Source organism: Desmodus rotundus, chromosome 1 (assembly GCF_022682495.2).
Source record: "Desmodus rotundus isolate HL8 chromosome 1, HLdesRot8A.1, whole genome shotgun sequence".
In the NCBI taxonomy this organism is placed as follows: Eukaryota; Metazoa; Chordata; class Mammalia; order Chiroptera; family Phyllostomidae; genus Desmodus; species Desmodus rotundus.
In genome coordinates this window covers 9816978-9829484 of record NC_071387.1, presented here as the reverse complement: position 1 = coordinate 9829484, position 12507 = coordinate 9816978, and the positions used below count along the sequence as shown (strand labels likewise).

Here is a 12507-nt window from a genome sequence, read left to right as displayed (position 1 = left end):
ATGATTTACCACTGTTGATGTTGACCTTGACCATCTGGCTGAGGTCTTGTCAGGTTTCTCCACCAAGTTACTCTTTTTCCCCCTTTCCACACTGTACTTTTCTGAAGGGATTCACTATGCACACACAGCGCACATAGGAATGGGCACCTCTGTGAGTGCAGGGTGTCTACATAAATTGTTTGGAATTCTTCTGCATGGGAGATTTGTCTCATTTCCCCCTTTATTTATTCAATCACTTATTTATCTAAATATGGACTCATGGATATTTATTTTATGCTTTACGTTATAATCCAGTATTACTTCATTTGTTTTATTGCTCAACTTGTCCCAGTTTTGGCCACTGGGAACTCTTGCACTTAGCTCATGTGTCCCTCTGACATACTCTTGTGGTTGTGGGCTTGTATTTTTTGTTGTGGGAAATTGGGAAGGATTTCTTTACTCGCTGGCACTTCTATATGTTCTGTATGTATATAACCTACCACAGCCCTAGAATCAACCATTTCTCTAAGGAGCCCTGGTTCCTTTTGTTGGTAAATTAGAAACCAAGATCCTGACACTAGGTGTGCTTATTGCTACTGGGTGTTACTACTTTTAAGCCATCTCAACTGACAGAGCAAGAAAATGTGTGTATGGTAGCACCTTTTTTTACATCAGTTAGCACGTGAGTTCAGCAAACAGTGCATTGGAGTTCGAATGGGATGGAGTCAATAAACTTTATAAGCGGTTCTTTGCAACTTTGGATACAATTCTTAGATATATAGACTCGAAGGAGGACAAGACAAGTACATCGAGTGACTGTTTCAAACCAGCAGGGTAATTGCTGTACTCCTTGCTGTACTCCTCCCGTTTGGCAGGAGTATGGATATGAAAGTGGGGAAAAAAGCTTTGGAGTTTGGTGTGAGGTTTTAATTCTCAGTATTTTTTAGTGAATACATTTTAAAAGTGCTGATATTTTAGAGTACAGTTTTTAATGAAATTATTTCCAACAATGTATGTATTGTTGCATTATGTAAATCTACCAATGTGGTATCTAAATTGATGCAGCTTTTCTGAAGGACAGATTGGCAGAATACGTCAAAATCCAAAACACGAGGGTTATGCTGGATCTTTAGGGGAATAGAGTGGTTGTGGAAACCATCTCCTGTCCCTTAAGAATCATGGCTCTACTTTCAGCCTTGTTTATAATAGCAAAGGAAGTAGGACAGCCCAAATATTCCAAAATCGGAGATTTGGCGTAGTAAACGATGGCATATCCACATGACAGGTTACTTACTGTGCATTAAAAATACTAGGGCAGGGCCACAGCCGGTGTGGCTCCATTGGTTGGAGCGTTGTCCCCTAAACCAAAAGGACAAGAGTTCAGTTCCCAGTTCCTGGTGTGGGCACATACCTGGGTTGTGGTTTCAGTTCCACCCCTCCCTAGTCAGGGCACATTTAAGAAGGAACTGATCATTGTTTCTCTCTCATATGGATATTTCCTTCTCTCTCCCCCCTCCCCCCTCTCTCCCTCTCTCCCTCCCCGCTTTCCTTACCCTCTCTCTAAAATCAATATGCATGTCCTCTGGTGAGGATTAAAAAAAAAATGCTAGAGCACGATAACTGTCAGATTAACATGAAAAGATGGCTCACAACATTTCTCAGTTAGTGAAAGTTAATTTTCAAAGGAGTGTAAACTTATAAAAATAATTATGTGAAAAGTTAGGCATGTGCCCACCTAATTTCTGAGTTCTGCAATTATTTTTCTTATTTTCCCAAGTATTATTATTATAAGGAAGCAGAAGGTCTTATCAAAACAGGAAAACAAAAAGTTTTTGTTGTTATACTAAGAAAACAGAAAGTTAGATTTTTCCTTTTTTAAATGCAGTAAGGTCACTGATTTGGGTTATGTTTGGGTAACAGTGAGTAGTCCCACCTGGCAGGAGTATGGATGTGAAGGGGGGGGGAAGCTTTGGAGTTTGATGTGAGGTGTTAATTCTCAGTATTTTTTAGTGAATAAATTTTAAAAGTGCTGATATTTTAGAGAACAGTTTTTAATGAAATTATTTCTAGCAATGTATGTATTATTGCATTATATAAATATACCATAATTTGTTTTATCTTTTTCTGTTGTGGACATTTGGGGTGTCTAGTTTTTGGCTAATGCAAATAAGTTTACGCTGAACATTTTCGTGCATACTTTGTTTCTCTTGGATGTATGTTTTCGTTTTCCCGGGTAATACTTAAGGCATGGAATTGCTGGGTCTGGTAGGTGTGATTTTAACTTTTTTGCTTTGTAATTCACCAAGTTGTTTGTATTGCTTTACAACTTTGTTAGCAACAATTGAGAGTTCCCGTTTCATATCCTCACCAACATTTGGTATTGTCCTTTTATTTTAGCCAGTCTAATATGTCTCAGTGTGTGTATTTAATATATATGCTGTTTATATTGCTGCTTGAAATGTAAGAGTGGTGTACCGCTATAATTAAAGAGTTTTATTTAAACCTTTACTATATAAGAGATATAGAAATATTGTATACAAACTTTGAGAATTGACTTTTGTAAAACATAGCAAACATTTTTAACATTTGTTATTACATGAAAAAAATAGTGTGCCTAAAGGAATATACATTTTAAGTTATTGCGGCTTTTTGTTACAGAATTTCTGCAGGTACAATGTGTATGGAATCAATCAGAAGCAGCATGTTAATGTATTTCAAAATCATTACAAAAATCTCTCCAGCCATGTTGCCCATGACGAATTACTGTGGTGTTGTATATTTAAAGCAGATTGGCACAACATGGTCTAGGGGCTCAGCATGCTTCTTGTTTTTATAAATAAAGTTTTATTAGAATACAGAATATGTTTATTTACATATTGTCTGTAGCTACTTTTGCTCTACAAAGGGAGGGTTGAATAATTGGAACACTGAATGGCCCACAAAGCCAAAAATACTTGCTATCTAACTTTTAACAGAAAAAGTTTGCAAGATGTTAATACTGCATAATCATATGACATTTTAGTTTTCTTCTGGAGATTAAAGCTATTTTTCCTGGGATTAAATGAAGCAGCCAAAACACAAAACTAGCTGATCAAAAAAAAACCCTACTACCATAACTATAATAATTTTCAGGGCATATCAACTGACTGGTTTTGCCATTCCCTTTTCCTTTAAGTTTGCATCGCTGCACCGTTGCCTTCGGTACATTTGTAAAAGCTTGTTTGTTAAGCAGTTTTTCCAGCTGTAGTCTGGTTGAGAAGCTGTGTGTGGCTGACTTAATCATTTTGGCCGTGAATAGTGTCATCCAACATGCTCTGCACCAGCAAGTCCCCTGCATGAGCTGTGTTCACGCCTTAGAAATAGAAGGCATGTGTATTGTATAGACCCTAATTTTCCACGCACTTGGGTTTGCATGTTTTACCAAACTGTTTACAGTGTGTTCTCTTAGGAAGGAGTCATCCATAATGTTACTGTGGTTTGTTTTCAGAATCTTTCAAATTTAATGATGTCATTATTCTGAAAGGAATTTACTAAATTTGTCGTTAGAATTTCTGGACCATTTTTGTACAGTTTGGCTTCTGGTAAGTCAAACAGATTTATTCATAAGTTCTTCCGCATATTTTCTAAGACCAAATATTTTAAGCACTTGGCTTACATGGAGCTCCTAGATTCATTATTGTTCTTGAAAGCATCAAAAGTCCAGCATGTGAATTTTCAAATTCACCTGTTTTCAAGGGCATTTTACCCCTTAATTCTCTGGAGACTCCTGTGATTGATTAGTGGATAAGAGATGAAAGATTGATGAAAACTGCCTAGGTACAGAATATTACTGGGTGTTTTTTTGTTTGTTATTTTTCCATCCTATTTGCATTTGAAGTTTCAAATGATGTATCTCTAATAATTGTACATCCTTTTCAAGTTATCTCATAATCATTCTGATATGACTGATTACCTAGCATAAAATATTTTGAAGCTTTCCATATTCCTCTCAATTCTTAATATAATTTTTTAAGTTTCCTGCTTGTCTTAAGCTACTATGTATCATTCTTAGCATGTTTCAGAGCTTTCATCGTTTTATAAAATTCATCCGACATTTAAAAAATCAGAATTCTCTTCAGAAATGGAGATCTAATTCAAATGGAGATATAATTGAAGAATAGAAGTAACGGCTTTTTCAGAATTTCTTATAACTACATTCCAAACATAGGTTAATAACATGTCTATTTGTGATTTCTGGAAAGTTTTGTCAATGTGAAATTTATCTTAATTATTGGTTTTAGTGTTTTAAATCCCCATTCTTTTTTTTAAGCCCCCAAACCTTTCAGAAACTGCTTAATGATGCTTTGGGTCCCCTTCCTTCAGGGCTTTGAAACCAGTAATGCTGGTTCTCAGGTACCCATTTGATTGAATCACTCTCTTCGGAGTGTTCCAGGTAGGAGCCCTCTCTGTCATCGCGCAAGAAGTCACTCCCCTCGGCAGACGCTTTGGCTGGCTGTTGTGGTTTTAATCGACATTGCCCTGCTTTTTTATTTGCGTGTTGGCCATCTGTGTACTTTATTTTACGAAATGTCTTCTCACATGTTTATCCATTTTATCAGATTGTTCTTTTCTTTGAGTTCTGTATATACTCTGGATACAGTTCCTTTTTCAGATACAGGTTCCTCTTGCCTAGGTCTTAATAGCATGTTTTGTCAGCAGAAAATTATAATTTCAATGAAGTCTGTGTCATTTTTTTCTTGATGGGTGAAATAAGTTTCAAAATTGAAGCTGGGACTCTTTGTGGTCCATTTGGTTGGTTGAGCTATTCATGAAACATTTATTGACAATAAAGATTTCTTAATTCCCTAGCAAAGAATATATGTCTGTTACCATTTCTGTATATTGTTATTTCACATTCTATATGTTTGTTAAAATTAAAACTGGGTTCAGGAGAATTCACATACCCTAGGGATAGGTTAAAAAAATCTAAACTCATAATAATATAGCATATATTTCTGATATAGACCCCTTTATTATTTCTCTTGACAGTTGCAGGATGATTTGATTTATTTTATGTTTTGAGCTAAAAGACTGTTATGTTTTTTCTGTTGTAATTGAAAATGAGTTCCATATGTAATTTATATACAGTAAAATTCACCAATTTTAAGTGAATGTTTCAATATAATTTAACCACAGATGTGATGTATAATCTTTCCATCACTTCAGAGTCTTTACTCTGATCTGCTTCTCATGACAGTTCCTTTCTCTTGCCTGTATTTCACACTGTTTGGAAGTTATTAATGAATCTATCATCACAGCTTTTTTTTTTCCAGATATTTAGTTAGAATATCTTTTAAATTACTCAGTTAATAAGGTTATTTCCTATATTGTTTGGTGTCTCATTCACAAAGATCTTGACTTAACCATCAGCATTGGAGGTCCTGCTTGGGAAGGGCTGTGGACCGTACGAGCATTGCGCTTTGCTGAGTCTCAAAGAAGCGTTTGGACTGTCGGTACATTCATCAAACATGACTGGGCGCCGTGCACCATGCTGGGCTCTGTAGAAGTTCCAAAACTGAATCACTGTTTCCACCCCTGTGTGAACAATTTTAAAGGGAACATAAGAGATACAAACATGAAAAATAATATGTTCTAAGTACTGTGTTATGTGTGTATCCAATATATCACTTGTGTGTGCATGTGTGTGTGCGCGCACAGAGGACAGCCCCTGCTCAGCATTGCCGGAGACGACTTCTTTTCACTTTTATCACGTGATACGTATGTACATGTCAGGCGCTGCCCAAAGCCCTTAGTATCTTTAAGTAATTTACATATACATTTAATGTAACCCTTACTATAGCTTTGTTAAGGTGGGTGATGTTAGCCAGAGAAATTAAGAATCTTACCTGAAGTTGTTTAACTAGTAAGAAACTGAGCCAGCTTTCACACTCAGATATATCCAGGAGTGTCCAGCCTTTTGACATCTCTGGGCCACACTGGAAGAAGCGTTGTCTTGGGCCACACATTAAGTACATTGTGACGCGTAATCACAAAACAGATCTCGTAACGTTTTAAGTAAATCTGTGATTTTGTGTTGGGCCGCATTCACGGCCATTCTGGGCCTCATGCCGCCTGCGGGTTGGACACCCTTGAGGGAGCCATGCGCTTGGTTTTTAAGTGCTCGAGGTAAGTATGGATTTATGTCATTTTCAGCATTGAGGTACATATACTTGAAATAGTACTGAAACCTCTTACTCTAAAGCATTTGAGTCATCCTGGGTCTCTTTGTATTTGTATAAGTACCCTTTTTTATACTTTTTTCCCATCGTAATTGGAAATTAGTCCCATATGTAATTTATGCACAATAGAATTCACGAATTTTATTTTATTTATTTTTTAAAAGATTTTATTTATTTTTAGGGAGAGAGAAAGAGGAAAGATCAGTGTGTGGTTGCCTCTTGCACGCCCCCTACTGGGGACCTGGCCCGCAACCGAGGCATGTGCCCTAGACTGGGAATCGAACCAGTGACTCTTTGGTTCACAGGCCAGTCTGTACTCAATCCACTGAGCCACACCAGCCAGGGCAAATTTACCAATTTTAAGTGAATGGTTCAATACAATTTAACCACAGATGTGATAGATAATGTTTCCATCACTTCAAAAAGTTCTCTGCTTTCTATAACATGATTTTGCCTTTTCTAGAATTTCACATACATGGCATTATAAATAATAGTTTTTTGTGCCTGCCTTCTTTAACTTAGTAGGATGTTTTTGAGATCCATCCATGCTGTGTGTGTGTCGATACGCTTTTCCCTTTCTGTTGGTGAGTAGTAGTTCACCATATGGACATAACACCTTTTTAAAAAAAAACTCCACTTACCCGTTGGAGCACATTTGTATTGTTTCCCGTTTCAGTTATTACAAATAAAGCAGCTGTGAACATTAGAGTACAAGTCTTTGCATGTATCCATATTTTCATTTCTCCTGGATAAATACCTAGGATTAGGATAATTGAATTGTATGGTAAGTGTATGTTTAACTTTACAAGAAACTTTGAAATTGTCTTCAGCCTATTTGTACCATTTTGTATCTCCACCAGCAACATACGGGAGTTCCGATTGTTTCACACTTCTTGCCAGCATTTAGTATCCTGGACCTTTTTAATTTTAGCATTCAGTGGGCGTGTAGCGGAATCTCGGTGTGTTTTTAATTTATATTTCCCTGATGACTAATGATGTGGAGTTATTTTCTTGAGCTTATTTGCTAACTTATGTCTTGTGTGGGGTATCTATTTTATCTTTTACCACCATTCTCTCCTTTTTATCACTTGTCTCCTTATTTTCTTTAAGAGTTATATTCTGGATAAAACTTTATTATCAGATAGATTTTGAAGGTATTTTGTCTTGGCCGTGGTTTGCATTTTCATGTTTTTAACAGTAGCGTTTGTTTGAATAGGAAAAAATTTAAATTTGGGTGAAATCCAGTCTATTATCTTTTGTTTTATGATTCGTGACTTACAGGGACCCCTGTAGATAACTCTGCAGCTCCCTCTGTTCAACTTTTTCTCTCCAGTATTCTGAGCTACAAATTCTAGCTACCTTGTCCTCCCCAAATTCTGTTCTCTCTTTTCTCAACTTCAGGAGGCACTCCCCACCCCTAGATCTGTTTCTGTTCCCTCTCCATGTGCTGCAGTCTGGAGGCTGCCACCAGGCTCTAGCTGCTGTAGCCTTAGGTCTCACCTTGAATTCTGTCCTTTCGTCAGGAATCACCACAGTTCTGAGCTGCCTTAACTGTTGTTAATAATGTATTAAAAACTAGTAGTCATACATGCCAGTAAAGCTCCTTGGAAAGCAGTGTGGCAGTGTCTTTGAAGGTTTTAATAGATTACTGGTTAAGAAAGAGCATAGTCAGTTCAAATCCCACAGCTGTAAAGTATTTATGACCCTGGGAACATAGTTAGCTGAAAGGCTAGACTAGGGAAATTACTGGACAAGAGAGGAATATCACTTTCATTTTTCATCTTGAAACAGGAGTGTCAAGCTCTTGGATGGCGTCCTGAACATGATACTGTCTCTTCAGGGAGAACCAAGGCTATTGTCTTGGCTGTGAAGACAGTGCATTGTGTAAATAGAAGGTCATGTTTCTGTGCTCCAGTTCTTTAGCATGTGAGCAAATAAAATTTAACGAAGGGAAGATACTAGAAATAGCGGGATGCTTGGTATGTTCTGTGGAGGACCGCTGACATTATTGGCACTTACTCAGTTTTGGTTAAATCATGACAAAAGAGGAAACAGTTTTTTCTCCGTTGACAAAAGCAAAGGATGTTTTCCCAAAGCCTGTTTCCAACCCTTGGCATTTGGTGAACTAGCTTCATATTGAGTCAGTTGCTGTGTGCATTTTTATGACATTTGTCCCTAGGATAAACCCCAGCTAAGGGGCTTCTCTTTTATATTTAAGAACCTGACATATGGGCTTCATGCCAAAAGATCAGTTAAAGCAACAATTTTTTTTAGAGTTGTAGACCTGTGTTTTCCTCTATTTTTTTAAAAGAGTTTATTTATTTGTATATTTATTTGTTTATTTATTTATTTATTGAGAGAGGAAGGGAAGGAGAAAGAGGGAGAGAAACATCAATGTGTGGTTGCCTCTCATGTGCCTCCTACTGGGGACCTGGCCCACAACCCAGGCATGTGCCCTGACTGGAAATTGAACCAGCGACCCTTTGGTTCACGGGCCTGCACTCAGTCCACTGAGCCACACCAGCCAGGGCTAAAGCAACAATTTTTATACCAGTTTTTTTTTTTTTTAATTTTCACCTGAGGTTTTTTTTAATTTACTTCAGAGACAGAGAGAAAGAAACTTCGACTGGCTGCCTTTCACACACACCCCTATGGGAGATCAAACCCACAACATGGGAATGTGCCCTAACAAGGGGTCAAAACTGCAACCTTTTTAGTGTACAGGACGATGTTCCAACCAACTGAGCCACCCTGACAGGGCTGTACCCAGTTTTTTTTAACAAGAACAGTTTACCTCCTTTTCACATTAGATTCGGTATTTTCCTATCAGAAGCCTGTTTTGAAAATAGCACATTTCTATTACAATAGAAAGGTCACCAGCTGCACTTCCTTGCAAAAGGAATGAGGTGTATAGAGTAAGACAGGTTGCTTTTCTTCAATCTTCCCCACCCCTGCCCCCCCATAACATTTGATTTTGCTTTTGCTTGAGTAGTTGGTCCCTGGAGACATAGTAACTCTGGGCATGCATCTGCCCAGAAAAAGCCCAGCCATTGTTAATATAACAAGAATGGTTTGTGCAACACTGATGTAACCTGGCAGCCAAGGAGAGTGGACTGGAATGCACACGTGTGAACAATGACAACTTCACTGTACTAGTCAGTGGGGGTGGTATATGCCACTTAGTGAGCATGTGTACTGTGTGGCCGTCACAATCAAAATGACTGAGCAAGTAGAGCAGTGAATCTGCATTAAGTTTTGTTCCTCCGTGAAAACAATTCAGATGATTCAGAAGGCCACAGCTATGGGCAACTGGTGATTGGCAGCTTCATCAGAACAATGCACCCACTCACATATCACATCTCGTGCAGAGTTTTTTGGTGAAACATCAAATCACCCAGGTGACTCAGCCCTACTACAGCCCAGATTTGGTGCCCTGCGACTTCTGACTTTTCCCAAAACTAAAATCACCTTTGAAAGAGATTTCAGACTGTTGATGAGATTCAGGAAAATACGATGGGGCAGCTGATGGTGATTAGGAGAACTGTGTGAGGCCCCAAGGTGTGCCTGCTTTGAAGGGGACTAAGGCATCATTGTCCTATGTACAGTGTATCTTGTAGCTTGTTCATTAAATGTCTCTATTTTTCATAGTACATGGCTGGATACCTTCTGGACAGATGCTGCCGTGTATGTCCCTGCAGCATTTTAAAGCATGTAAATGAGAAGCTCATGTTGTAGAAACCCAAACAAATAGGTACATGGTTGACCACTGAGCCTTTCCTTTGCTTATGTTTCCACAGGAGTCTCCCCAGGACAGTGCTATCACCCGGGATATTAATCGGACATTCCCAGCCCATGACTACTTTAAGGACACGGGAGGAGATGGACAAGATTCCTTATATAAAATATGCAAGGTATTTCATGTCAAAAAAAAAGACTTAGTTTTAAATGGCCAGTCTGGTTCTTTAAGTTTATGCAAAAGGCAACTATAACATGTAATTTGTATTTGAAGTTAAAGAATGGGGAAAAAAAAAAAAAAGGAGAGAAAGGCATCGTTAAATCAAAGGTAAGAACACAATTTTAGGCCATAATGAACAGGAATTAATTGTTAATAAAATGGTAGGGCTCCTTTGACCCTTTTAATCAGGTCTTTCGATGACAGGCCCTGCCTCCACATTCAGATTTTCAGAAATTGGTTTTGTGAAACCAGTTGAGCTCTGCAACACTGCAAGCTCCTTTTCAGTAAGGGATGAACTTGGCACCTAGGACACGTCTAATAGTAGCAAGTGCTAATGCCCATCCAGGTGGACTTTTAACACTGCAGCATAATAAATGCTGGGAAATACTGATAATCTGTTAAAAGGTCTGTGCCTGGAAACCATAAAGAAAATGATACACTGTTCAACTTTGGTAACTCATTTTCTAGTAGATTTTGGTAACTTTAGACCCAAAAGAAGGAGGAGTTGAGACCAGAGTTCTTCAGCCTTACTGTTCCTGTGTCTTTTCCCCCAAAGCTAATCAAGTTCCTATTTAACATCTACATACAAACCACTCTCAAGACACAAGACATGTCCTTAAGGAACTTACATGTTATGATTGAAAAGGCAAAACTAACAACTAGTTTTTGAACAGGCTAGAAATAAAGGATGATTCTCCAATGGTAAACAAGGTGCTTTAAACTATAAGGGCAGTTAGAATTTAGAGAAATGCTTCTTGAGTTTAATTTTAATTTCCCCATGAGATGCAGAAAACTATGATTTTGGTTCTAATTCTCTCCTCTGGTCGTCCTTTTATAGCCCTTGCTTACTTATGCCTCCCGTAAGCAGCCAGTCCAGCTTCCCAGAAGGGACACCCTGTGTTCACGGCCTCTGACCTCGCTGCACTACAGTTTCCACCTCATGGTGATCTTTGTGCAGCTCTCTCTGCTCTGGACTTCTCACCCCCTGGTTGTGCTCTCACTTCTTTCACACCTTTGCTCACTCCCTCATTACGTCAGCTCTGCCTGCAGGCTCCTCACACAGGTCTTCCCCCTGAGACAGAGGCGCTCCTTCAGTCATCACTGCTCTGCTCTATCTGCCCCCCCGCCACCACCCTGCCCCCAGCTTCAGTTTTGCACTCAGCAGTCCGTGTCTGCAGGTGTCACATCTGCTACTTCAGCCAATGGCAAATCAAAGATATTTAAGGAAAAGACCCAGAAAGTCCCAAAAACCTAAACTTGATTTTGCCATGCCCCCAGCATTAGCTGAATCCAGGAGAATGAAGTGGTGTATAGACGTACCCTGCTGTAGCCTGTATGCAAATGCAGGTCATATGTAAATACTACACCGTTTACATAAGGAACTTGAGCATCTGACCATTTGATGTGCACGGGAGTCCTGGAACCAGTCCTCTGTGGATACCGAGGGACAACTGTGTTATTTAAATTCTATGAAAATCTTCAGGCATACATAAAAGTTGAATAGAATGATTAAATACAAGGACTGTCTAGAAGGTATCCGGCCATGTACTATGAAAAATAGAGATGTTTGTGGAAGAAGATACAGGAAACATTGTACATAGGACAATGGTGACCCGGTCCCCTTCAGAGTTGGAGCCTCAGGACCTCACACAGTTCTCCCAGTGGCCGTCAGTGTCATCCAACAGCCGCTCCTTATTTGGATTTCCCTCAGTGGCTGTAGCTGGGTTAGAATCAGGATTCAGCAGTATCCACGTTATGTTTAGTTCCATCTCTTTTCATTAAAAACAGTCTTCCTTTTCCCCCGTGCCATTGTTTTGCTGAAGAACAGTCACATCTCTGTTGGTTTTCAGTTCCTTCCTTTGGCCACATGGAGTTTGATATGATTGATATGTCTTGTAGCCATACTTTCCTCCCTGTCCACTGTCCTGGCACAAGTCTCTGTCACATGGTGCCAGCACTTTTACAGATGTCACCTGGCATTAGTCTTTCTGCCTTTGAATTCTAGCCTATTTATTTTTTTCTCTTTGTTGACCCCAGAATTGAACTACTTCACTGGCCCCCACTGAAGCCTTTAATGCTTCCCCCTAACCCACAGAATGAAATAAAAAAAATTTTAGTTTATTTCCTAGTCCTCAAATCCTTAGCTTAGCATTAAAATGACTTTATAATATATCCTGGCTTATTCCCTAAATATTTTATGTCTTAACCACATTGAACTTCTCACTGTACTCTGGTTGGTCTACTTGTCACACTTCCCACTGAACTGTGAAGTTCTCAAGAGCAGGAACTGTTGCTTACGTATATGTTAGCTTGTGTAGTGCGTGGTACAGTGCTTGGTGCTAAATGTTGAAGTAA

At 38.9% G+C, this 12507-nt stretch overlaps 1 protein-coding gene across 4 annotated transcripts in view; it reads left to right on the top strand.

Moving 5' to 3' along the window:
• RABGAP1 (RAB GTPase activating protein 1) overlaps positions 1–12507 on the top strand; it is a 160059-nt gene that overhangs the window by 111749 nt on the left and 35803 nt on the right. For all 4 annotated transcript variants that reach the window (XM_024562100.3, XM_053920829.1, XM_053920833.1 and 1 more), the window contains one exon: positions 9995–10108. In XM_024562100.3, coding sequence (XP_024417868.1) covers positions 9995–10108 — 114 coding nt within the window. The remainder of the gene's footprint in view (positions 1–9994; positions 10109–12507) is intronic.